The following is a 12,369-nucleotide window of genomic DNA, read 5'->3' on the forward strand; positions in this document are numbered from 1 at the left end:
TTTGGGTGTTGCTGGATTTGGGAAATATTACAGAAAACGTTGCAAAAATGCACAAACAAAATACCTGCCTAAGGTGGAAACATAACAAAGCTGTGAAAAACCATCCTGCTGTCAGATTTATTCTGTTTTATTTTCTCTCTTTTTGTAACACCTAAATAAAATAGATGATAGAAAAATATGTTAATATTGGGCAAAGATAACCTGTGTAAATACAGTAAGCAGTTTTCAAATTGAGATTTTATTCTTTAGGGGGTAAAATGCTATCTAAACCAAAATGGCCCTGAGTAGAACTGTAATTTTGCCCTAAACCTAATAAAGGCATGTGCCTGTGTTGGCAACAATAGCTGCCATCAAGTATTTACATAACTCACAATGTCATGTCACAGTATCTGAACCAGATTCAGATCCAGAATTTGACAATGCCTCTCCAACAACCTCATTTTGTTCAGCTGAGCCAGTCAGAGGTGGACTGTCTGGTAAACTTTGAGACATTGTCCTGCTGCAATCAAGAGTGCCCTAGGGTTTTCTGCTGGAGATCAGCAATCCTTTAGAAACCGTTTTAAAATAATTCATCGTCATCTCTTTTTTTTTTTTTTTTTTTTTTTTATAACCATTGCGGTAATCAGTCATTTAATATTAGTTCATAAGGTGAAACCTGACAATCACAAAATAGTGCTGGCTTTTTAAAATGTGATAAAGCCAATCAAATACATTACCATATCTTGGGTGAAGCATAAAAGAATATTTTGAATATGTAATAACTTCAGCATATATTGGTAATAGGACTACTTTTTTGGAAATATAAGATTTTTTACTTCGCTTTACTCAGCAAATTGGTATAGTGAATAGCATAGTCACATTCATTTATCTTACAATCGTAAGAGCCAATTTGAGAAGTTTGTTGCAGAAACCATTTAGTTAGTATATTGTTAAAATATATTTAGTGTTTATCTGTTTAGATCTATAAATATATCATTTCATGTATGCAGAATTACTGAAAAAATTATGATGAAGTTCCTTTGGCAGTTAGATCCCTTAGCTAAATGTGCTAGAGACCAGGAAGAGAACAGCAGTGATGTAACAAATATGCTATGACATTAAAGATTTTGCTAATTCTTACAAATTACACTTTTGGCAAAATGTTATTTGTTATTGGTTGCTACAAGGTGTGTATACTTTTGAGGGTCATTGTATATTTCTAAAGGAAAAAGCTCCACATGCCACACTAATGGTGAATAAGACCATATCACCTATCCCAAAGGAAAGTGATAAAATAGGGTAAATCCTTGACCAAGCTTTTCAGTTTTTCTTGTTACATTATGGGAACAACTGCTTAAGCAACTGAACATGAAAAAGCCTCAATACTTCAAGTAGTTGCTCGTGATATCTTTGTGACTGATACCAGAAATATTTCAGAGTTCTAACCTTGAAGCATCAATCGATTTAAGGCTCCAGTGTAATAGACGGGACATCGACTGAATATATTAATGAACATTTCTCTGTTGATGTGTCTGTGCATGTCTTCGAAGGCATCTGCAGCATAAACCATTGAGTAGATTGCAACATACAGGTCAGGCAAACCAGAAACACAGTTCAAAGCACTTAGCCTCTTCATCTTAGCCTTAGATATCTCTGCCAATTATTGTAGCTATGCTCTGCAAATAAGTGAAGTGTAGTTATAACAACCTGATGACCATACCTTTCATTTCACCCATGTCCAAGGTCTGGCCCAGTTGCTCCAGCAGATCTGCTCTGGTGGCGTTCTTCTTGTGCTTCTTTCCATCATAATGCTGCTGAGCCATGCCAGGGTTGTTGAACCAAGCGTTGCATAGCTGGCAGTAACGATCTGAGTCGCGGCGCTGTCGCGGTGACATCATGGGAGACATTTCTGGGGAGTTCTTCACAGGACTGGGTGAGGCCTCTGATGAATAAAAAGAAACAAAAACAAAAAAACGAGATAAATACACCTCAGATGTCTGCCATTTGGTTAGAAGATGTAAAGTGGCTTCGACTATAGTGAGGATACATGTAAATCTTATTCAGAGATTAATCAATGTCAAGCCATATGTGCGTCTGATTTATATATATATAGATATATATATATAGGGGCTTGGACTCCCAGAAGGGTGAATAGCAGATGTTGAAGCGAGCTATAAGTACCTTGGAATACCACAAGCAAATACCAGCCATGAAGAGGCTACATGGAAAGCAGCAACAACCAAATACCTGCAATGACTAAGGCAAGTTCTGAGAAGTCAGCTCAATGGCAAGAACAAAGTCAGGGGAATCAACAGCTATGCCAGGCCAGCTATGCCCTGGAGTAATAAGTTGGCCTAAGGTGGAAATTCAGACCACTGATGTTGAAACACGACAGCTACTCACTATGCATGGTGGATTCCACTCCAAATCCAGTATCCACAGGCTATACACTAAACACAAAGAAGGAGGCAGAGGCCTAGTGAGCATCAGAGCCACCATTGAAGATGAAAAAGCCAAGCTCCAAGAATATGTCAGGAAGATAGCCCTGAGGGATGAATCACTCAGTGAATGTCTCAGACGATGGAAGCTGGATCAGAAGGAACTGAAGGAACCATAATGGGAGGAAAATCCCCGGCATGGGATGTACCACTGACAGATAGCTGAAGTGGCTGCTATAACCAAATCCTACCAGTGGTTAGAGAAGGCTGTACTGAAGGACAGCACTAAAGCCATGATCATGGCAGCACAGGAGTAGGCCTAGAGCACCAGAGCAATAGAGGCCCAGATCTACCATACCAGGCAAGAGCCCAGGTGCAGGCTATGCAAAAACGTCCCAGAAACCATTCAGCATCTCACAGCAGGGTGTAAGATACTAGCAGCATAACCATGTGGCTGGTATAGTGTACAGAAACACTTGTTAAAAATAACAACTGGAGACCCCCAGGTCAAAATGGGAGTCACCTCCCAAAGTGGTGGAGAACGACAGAGCTAAGATCCTGTGAGATTTCCAGATACAGACAAAACGGTAAATTCTCACCAACCGGACATTATGATCATTGATACACAGCAGAGGACAGCCGCTGCGACGGATGTGGCCATCCTATGGAAAGATTTTCCGTTTCCTGAGGGTCAACATTGAGCAGGGCCTCAGGTGGAACATGGACACCTTTGAGCTGACAAAAAAGGCCCATCAAAGACTGTACTTCCTGAGAGCTCTCAGGAACACCAATATCATGCAAAAACTGTCGGTGTCCTTCTATAAGTGCTCCATAGAGAGCATGCTAATGTACTGTATCTGTGAAAGGTATACCAGCAGCACTGTGGCTCAAAGGGAAACTCTCTAAAGGGTTGTGACTACAGCCCGAAAACTCCTCTCTCTCCCCTCACTGGAGGACTTACACAGTGTCTTAAAAAAACACAACATATCACAAAAGACAGTGCAGAGTAATAAGAACAAGAACTAATCAATTCAGAGACAGTTTTTATCAATAGCTATAACAAGACTTAATGCACTCAAAAACAACCCACAAATCAACATGAAAGATTGCGTCTAGGAATGTGCATGTGAAGGCTATTTTTATTTATCAGCTATTTGTTTTATTGCTTCATTAACATTGACACTTTTAATTTTGTTGTTCATGTGACAATGAGAATAAAGATTTAATATGATCTAAGTATCAGGAAAAAACACAGGAGAACAGGAGAAATAGGCTCAGGGAAGAACTAGAAAGAGCCAGAAAGGGGAAGGCAGCTGTGGTGCCAGTGGTCATCGGAGCCTTCGGGGCAGTAACCCTCCACTCACATACCTGGAGAAACATCAGACAACTCAGGCCAGAAGAACGCAGTCCTTAGAACAGTGAAGATACTGCGAAGAACCCAGGAGAACGAGGGGTGGGAGAGAAAGACTTATAGGCATCTGGATAGCATAGCCTGAAATTAAATAATGTTATTGCTGTGATGTCGGAACCTGAAGTTGCCGTGATGCTGTAGCCGTGGCAAACATGCAGCGGAATGCAGCAGGTCTAACTGCTGATGAAAATAAATGTGCTACAATCTGAAATGCATTGTAAAGCCATGTAAGAGCTTTATGTTATACAAAAAAACAAAAGCCTAATGTACAATGGCCTGATGGAGGCATAAGCTGACTTAGAATTAACAATTCATATGGTCCACAAAAAATGTCTTTAAATCATGTAAAGAAATCTTCATTCGCTTCTGTTTAAATTGCTTTCACCTTTTTATTAGTTGTGATTGGCAAGGCCAATTTATTTGTATGGCACATTTCAGTACAAAGTAAAGTGCTATACATGATTAAAACTTAGGGGAATAAAAACAGGATAAAAGCAAGTTGGTATAAAATGTAGAAAAGTTGATACAAAATAAAACATGGTAAAAAGGAAACTAAAAGCAAATAATAAAAACTGTTCAACTACAAACTTAAACTAATTATGTTTCGGTTAACAGTTATACACCAATATATATCAACATAGATGAAGTTCTGTTTGATTTAATAACAATAAATTGTCAAAACCTCAATACTCAAAGATTGTACAGAACCACAAATGTACATTCCTAAACAGCATTAGGACCTCTTTGGCTGCGTTGCTCATAACACAGGGATGAACCTGAGCGTCATTCTATTTTTTAAAGTAGGACATTTTACACCAGCTATGTGAAAACCTTGACTGACACACATAAAAAGTCCTGTACATATATACAAACTGTGCAATATTGTGTAGCTCATCAAACAAAGATCTTGTTTTAGTAACTGAGCCCATTCCATTCTTTGTATGTCTCAACTTGGATGGATAAAAACAGACTGTAGACATAAAAAACAGTCCATATACTTTTAGACCAAATACATACTATATGTATATATATATATATATATATATATATAAATAAAACAATCATCACTGTGACAAAACACTTGAACTGTACCTATAAATTGACCACAACAGACATAGTGTAAAAACAGAAAGCTCTCAAAACTCTTCCAGAACATAAAAACGCTAAATAAGACGCTTAGCTACAAGCTGCCTTACTCTGACTTATGTTAGCAAGTTTTCCAAAAGTACAAGAATGCAGAATGCCATCAGTGCTGAAAACAAGTTTGTCTTTGCAAGCAGAACGAGAACAACGCAAAGGCTTTAATGAGCTCTGATCTGCGACACTGTAACAGCAGCCGGGGCCCTGCGATTGGTGCCCTCAGAATAACAAGCTGTTATCTCCATTAAACGCCTGAAGAGGAAAAGCTAAATTCTACTTGGCAAACGGAAGAAAGGGCCTGTTCTTCTCAGGGCTGCCCGCTTGTGCTTTAACGCATGGATGACGACATTAACCCCAAATGCTGCACTGAGCCCCCGATGCAAAATGGCACTATCAGCTTAATCAGTTTTAACACTCCACCGCTCAGCTCACCCTAAGTCAACATTTAGTGTTATCCCATTACGTTCCATTACACCAGTCAACATTTCAAAACGCAAAGTCCAGTGAAAAAAAAAAAAACAGGGGGAGGGAGAATGTGAGGCACCTTAACTGTCAGCACTTGGCACAAGCTTTTCTCCACAGCAGCGAGCTGTTCTGTACCCTTATAATCTGGGACTCGGTGGTTGTAGGATAACCTCTTCAACTAAAAAAAAAACACGTCAGACCTCATTTAATCCCTCCAGTTGCTTTAGTGAGCAGGTTCGTGTTCAGCATCTGAACACCAGCCTTTGAGTGGCCACAGCTTTTAATGCCTGACTCGAAGAACATGGCAATTTTGCACAGACGTTCTCAAATCCAAATGTAAAGAGAATCCATACACCCGAGTCAAATCATAGCTCTTTAAACATCTCTGACACATTAGATGAAACATGCAGGCAATTACCTGGCAGAGCCAAACGTGGAATGACAGTAGAAAAGAATTCACAGTATATGAGAAGCTCACAGGGAGGCAAAATATTTACCAAATCCATCACAGAACAAAAATGAGCAGTCATTGCTGTTATCAGCAAAGTAAAATGCGAGCATGCATTATTCATAGAATACATTTGATGTTAATAGCTACTTGTTTCATAAGCCAAATTGGTTTGCAGTATCTTCAACACAAACAAATACTCAGTTTAGTGGATGTAAAATAACACACTTATTTTGCAAGACTTGTTGGTAATTGGTATGATTTGATAAAGCGGCAGCATATTTGTACCGTCTGTCACAAACCATGAATTCTGAAGTTTCCATGCAGCCAAGCCTGCATTAAAACAGCGATTCTGTAAATGTCATCGCAGATTAAAGACCAGACTTAAACATGTGTGCCATAGTTCCTGTAATATGACCTACTGCAAAACACATTGGTTCTACGTAAATTAATTTAAATATCATTGTTCATAAAGGAAATTTATTTGAGTAATCTATGTTAAAGTTGATGGTTATCACTTATTAGCTAATAAAAACAATAAATTAAATTTATCAAATGATGAAACTATTAAAAAGGGCACACACACAAAAAAAGCATCAGAAATAAACTGAAAGGTGGACCTTCTGAAAATATGCACATGCACTGTACAGAATACACAGTCAGACATTGGTCGATGCTCATTTTGTATAAATCCCAACATCAGGATGGTATGGAATACAGGAAGTGAGTCTGTGTCTCTTGCTGATTTGTACAGGAAGCCCAGCCTGATTTAATTGCAGCCCTAAGCTCATCTACATTGCTGGCTCTGGTGTTTACCATCTTCCACTTCACAATACTCCAAAGATTCTCTTTGGAGTTTAGGTTAGGCCAGCTTAGTCAGCTGGTCAATCGGACAAGGTTTTCGCTCTTATCTCCTTAGCCCAAGTAAGCCGCTTTTTGTATTGTTGTTGGTTGAGGGGTCGCTTAAAACAAGACGTTTGACTTGTAGCCCATGGATACTTCTATTGGTGCTGGCTCTTCAAGCTCTAGCTCCATATGCAGTCCAGCCATCGTAAATCACCCCCAAAATCTGGAGTAGCCTTTGTTTCACAATCCGCTCAAGTCTGCTTGAGAGCCTGACTGTCTGCTGGACAACTCCCTAGTTGGCAGTCTTCCCTAGGACTTGCATAACACATTTCTATATTAAAATTCTGTTTCTGTATTGACCTTTAATTATTTATTTTCTGAGAAACTCAATTTAGCATTTCTATAAGCCATGGCCATAATCACAGAATCTAAAATTATTGTTTCAGTCATTGAATTTACTAACTGGAATCAGCTTTTTAGTGATATCCTGGATCAGCTCCACAATTCAATGTATTACTTTGCCGTCATGCATCCTGCGTGTTTGGCTGCCTGGCGGGAGTGGTGGCCTAGTGGTTCGAGTGGTGTGCATGCATTCTGAGAAGGCTGTAGGAACCTGGTTTGATCCTGCAGACTGCCACTATGAGTCCCTGAGCAAGACCCTTATCCCCAGATTGCTCCCTCCGCACCACTCAGTTTAGACAGCCCACTGCTCCCTAAGGGATGGGTTAAAACCAGAGACAAAACTTCCCCTATGTGGGACTATAATAGGAAATCTTTTTTTTTTCAGGTATTTTTTTTTTTTTTGGCGGGCTAGCTCTGTTCTACCTTCTGCTCTGCTCCACTGAGCTAATTAGTGGAGCAGCTTCACCTGCACAACCTCTAGCTACCTGCTAGTTGGTTCACCTGGGACTTCTTAAGTGAGAAGCTTTCCAGCGTTTTGTGTTAATCGCCTGTTCTGACCAGTTCTTCTGTTGTTGGATTTCCTGTTTGCCTTGCCCTCGCTGGATACATCACCAGCCTTTTAACTCTGAACACAACCTGGACTGTCCTTTAATTTAGATTCTTGAAAATCGGATTCTCAGTCTGAGTAAGCATTACACTTTTCATCAAGTGACCACATTATATGTATTAGCAGTTATCCACCAGTTTAAAGATCCCCTGAACTAAAAGTAGTAAATGACTACAAGGGGTATCCTGAGCAGGATTTAGGTTAAAGTTTGCCCTGTGAGCTGCATAAAACATTGCACAGTTAAACTTAGTATTTTCAAATGTTAATATGAGATTTATTAAAACAATATAATTCTGAACCCCAGTCTTACGCTTGGAATATAAATATGCCTTAGAAAATATTGCAAATCAAATGCAGACCTGATTGCGTTGCTGAGCTTCCCTGCTGATTCAGTGGCAATGTCTAAGTGTAAATATACACACTAACTGCAACCAGTGCAGCTCTGTCATAGAAGGAACTATTTATTCATTTTTGTTCCATATTGAAACCACAGTTATTTATTTTTATCTGCTGTTAATTTTAACCATCTTTTACTGATTACATTATTTTTGTGGGAGAAAACCTGAGGCGCTAAAGGTCAGATATAATCACCATAAAGCCGGATTTCAGAGTTGAATTTCTTTTGAATGAATTTAATATGAACATAATGTCACAGGCTGAATGATGGTTAGTGTAGTTGATTCATAGCAAGAACATCTCTGGGCTGAATGCCAGCTAGGGTCTTTCTATGTGGAGTTGGCATGTTTTTGTCAAGCATAAGTGTTTTTTACAGGTATTCTAGCTACTTCCCACAGTCTTAGGCTACGTTCACACTGCAGGGAAATACGACCCAAATCCGATCTTTTTGCCTATATGTGACCCATATTTGCCTTTTTCCATTACTGTGTAAATAGCTCAAATCAGTGTGACCTCAAATACTTTCTATCGCAAAAAAAAAAAAAAAAATCCAAATTGTGCCTCTTCCATATACGGTTCTAATTCAGATACGTATCACATATTTTTCAAAGTGTCCACAGTCTGAACGGTCATGTCGTCACTCTCTTGTCTCTCATTACACATCCACACAGTAATAGCAGTTAGCGCTCCATAAAAGAGCAGTGCTGCTTCTTCTTACCTTACTTCTTCTTGCAATGATGTGGTCTTAATATTGTCTGCTCCCATTGCTCAGCAGCTTTCTAATGATAATGAGGAGAGATGCCGGCCAGCATCCCTGTTTTTTTTTTTTTTAAAACAAAACTTTTTTGAACCCTTCTAGAAACAATTACGTTCACCATTACTTCCGTTAACAGCGCCCTGCTGTGTGACGTCTCTATTTGTTATCTGCTCATGCGAGTTGCTTTACGGTCTTGAACCATTAAGACAGAAGTCTAAAACATCCAAAAAAAAAACAAACATCCGATTTCAAACAAAAAATTGGAAATTAGCAAAAGACATGCAGTGTGAACGTAGCCATAGATCCATCTGGATGAGTGAACTCAGAGGTGGCAACACAAGTTTGAGACTTCAACCAACACTTGACTTAGACCTGGCCCTCATTGACTTGGTACTTGACTTGACTTATAAAAAAATATAATTTTTGTATAGAGTAAATTTTAGAGTAGATGAAACCTTTTCTTATTTAGATGTAGACACTGTCCCAAAGAACAAGAGATGTTATGTTTGCAATTTCCATCTATATGTAGACAGACATATGGAGAGCAAACACAGAAAAATGTAAACATGTTTTAGAAGTGGACAGTTTTTAAAACAGTCTATGTTCTCTGTAGACATGTAGACTTTGGCCAGAAGAGACCAGCAAGGTCCGGGATCTTTATCGAATTCTCTTCCCAGTGGCTGTGCACAAAAAACGTCTACAGGAGACATCCTGATCAAATGCCTGTACCACCTCAAGTGACTCTCGGCTCCACTCTCAGCTTCCTGCAGGAGAAAAAGCTCCCTGAGTTGTGTCTAATGCTGAGTTCAGTCACAGGAGAATCTAATTTCAGCCCCTCTTAGTCAGAATCTCATTCCATCAGTCGGGATCCAATACTTGTGGCCATAAGCAAGGGTCAATACACATAGAGACCTAAATTAAGAGCTTGGCTTTTTGGCTTGGCTCTTTCTTCACCACGCCAGACCAGGGAAGCTGCCACTGCAGAAGCCTTGATCTGTCTATCCATCTCCTTTTTCATCCTACCATCAGTTGTCAATAGAAACACAAAAATATGTTTTCAGGGAGTTTAATCATAGTAAAGTTTAATACTATTACAAGAATATTTATTGTGGCTTCGTATTTCAAAGCGCATCAGTTTAACCTGCAGTTTCTCACCTTTATCATGAAGCAGCAGACTCTTCATTTACAAAGGAAGATGCTATTGCAAGATGACTGTCTAGTGTCAGACATAACCCTGATGGCCTATAAAGAAATGAAATCCATTGCTTCTCATTTAATGCATCATTAGGACCATGCTGTCTTAACAATCCACTGAGCCCTGAGGGAGGGTTCAGCTCCGTTCAGAATGCAGGACTACTCCCCATCCCAGAGGCAGATGGTTTTAGCTCGACATCGACACCGGCTGCATTATAGACTCTTGCTGAAAGGTCCCTTGCTTCATAGTAAATGTTTGAACATCAGCAAGGGGAATCTGGAGCTTATTATAGTGCTAAGCAGACGGCCCACTCTCAAAGTGGTCCTTCTCTTCATCTGCAGGAATTAGGCTAGTTTTTGATGGAAATCCCTCCCCCTTAACATTCCTGTAGCTAGCTCATCAGGTGGGATAGTAAGGTGCCCTTCCTCCCTTGGTCCTCTTGAGTGCCAGGGGGGCTGGTGCCTAGTTGCAGGCTTTCTACTGTTCTCATCATTCTAACAACTTTGCCACTCCAGGTGATAAATTCCTGCACAAGAAATAATCAAAATGGTTGAGGGTGATACAAACACAGGTTATTAGTGCATCAGTGTGGCATGTGCTTGGTATACTCCCGATTTAATTGTCAATCACACAATTAGGATTCTGTCTTGAGATAGCCGTCCTGCAGAGCAAAACTGCCATGAAGCAAGCAGCTTTTCCACATGGTATGACTGGACAGGACCCAGTGAAAAACAAAGCCCAGCGCATAGACTTTTCATTAGCATAGAGCATTTCTATACCTTTCTTAGTTTCATTTGAGTTGTTCAATCATTAAAGGCATGCACAGTTTCTGAACGATTCAACTGGATATTTTATATGTCCATATGTTGGCCTGCGATGATTAAATGTTGCTTTCCACGATTCTGAAGATATCAAGATAATCTTGATGATTGGTAGGAAGAGCTGATCTTATCGTCTGTCAGATGTAGCTGATTATTTTTTTTTGTTTAAAGTTCAGTCTATAGACCATTACCATTTACAGGTACTCTAGCTACTTCCCACAGTCTTAGGCTACGTTCACACTGCAGGGAAATACGACCCAAATCCGATCTTTTTTCATATATGTGACCCATATTTGCCTTTTTACATTACTGTGTGAATAGCTCAAATCCGAACTTTCTACCGCAAAAAAAAAAAAAAAAAAAAAAAAAATCCAATTTGTGCCTCTTCCATATACGGTTCTAATTCAGATACGTATCACATATTTTTCAAAGTGTCCGCAGTCTGAACGGTCATGTCGTCACTCTCCTGTCTCTCATTACACATCCACACAGTAGTAGCAGTTAGTGCTCCATAAAAGACCGTTGTTAATAGCAGTGTCACAGTTCTGCTGAGGTACAGTTTCACAGTTTTAAAGTTTTGATTACATAATTACACAGTTTTATCTTATTCCTTTTCAGCCCTTCTTAGACTCATTAAAGCAATAGGCATGAAGGTAGCCTCAAATCAATAGATTGGTGATACTGGGTTTAGCCAGAATCATAGGCATCAATGTATTATGAAGGGGAGTACTGCATCAGCCGAGGATATAAAACAAAACACTGTGGGCTATATTAAGAAAAGAAAGCAGGACAGGCAATCCTGAGTTTGCACTGCTTAGTGAGCATATTATAAAAAAAGCTTGAGGAATAATCTAAAGTTCAAAGGACAATAATTCTAGCAATGAACTGCACCATAACCCACCTCATGGATAAAGGGATTGTTTTGAAGTGAGTTTCTTCAGAACTATACTCTCTTGGCATCTTCGCTTAGTATAAATCCTAATCAGATGCTCCTGGAGCTGAAGGCTAACCTGTGTGTGTGTGTGGAGAGAGAGAGAGACAGAGAGTGAGAGAGAGAGAGAAGCAGACTTCCAGTGTTCTTTAAAATCAGATCTCAAATACGTCATAGAATAAACCTTTAACTAATTATCATGTCTTCATTGGACAATTTTTGTGGTTTTTTTTTTTTAGTTTTTTCAACACAAAGCAAATAATGTTATATGCTGTATGTGCACCCATGATCTTTCTGTGTGGATCGCTTACATACCATTAACCCTCTACATTTTCCTTAACATAGAAAGTATTCCTGGATTGGTGCTTCTGTATTTTTTCGTGTCTGCTGTGTTTTCTCAGACCCCCGGTCAGTCACGGCAGATAGCCCCCCGACACTGACCCGGGTTCTGCTGGAGGTGTCTCCTGCAGTTAAAAGGGAGTTTTCCTTTGCACTGTCGCACGTTTATAATGTTCAAAGATAATAGAATTGGT

At 39.5% G+C, this 12,369-nt stretch overlaps 1 protein-coding gene across 2 annotated transcripts in view; it reads right to left on the bottom strand.

Annotated features, from left to right (window-relative positions):
- Positions 1-12,369, bottom strand: part of zmat4a (zinc finger, matrin-type 4a) — a 191,699-nt gene that overhangs the window by 63,933 nt on the left and 115,397 nt on the right. For both annotated transcript variants that reach the window (XM_012849580.3, XM_036144664.1), the window contains exon 5: positions 1,700-1,921. In XM_012849580.3, the coding sequence (XP_012705034.3) occupies positions 1,700-1,921 (222 nt within the window). The remainder of the gene's footprint in view (positions 1-1,699; positions 1,922-12,369) is intronic.

Source organism: Fundulus heteroclitus, chromosome 12 (genome assembly GCF_011125445.2).
Source record: "Fundulus heteroclitus isolate FHET01 chromosome 12, MU-UCD_Fhet_4.1, whole genome shotgun sequence".
Taxonomy (NCBI): Eukaryota; Metazoa; Chordata; class Actinopteri; order Cyprinodontiformes; family Fundulidae; genus Fundulus; species Fundulus heteroclitus.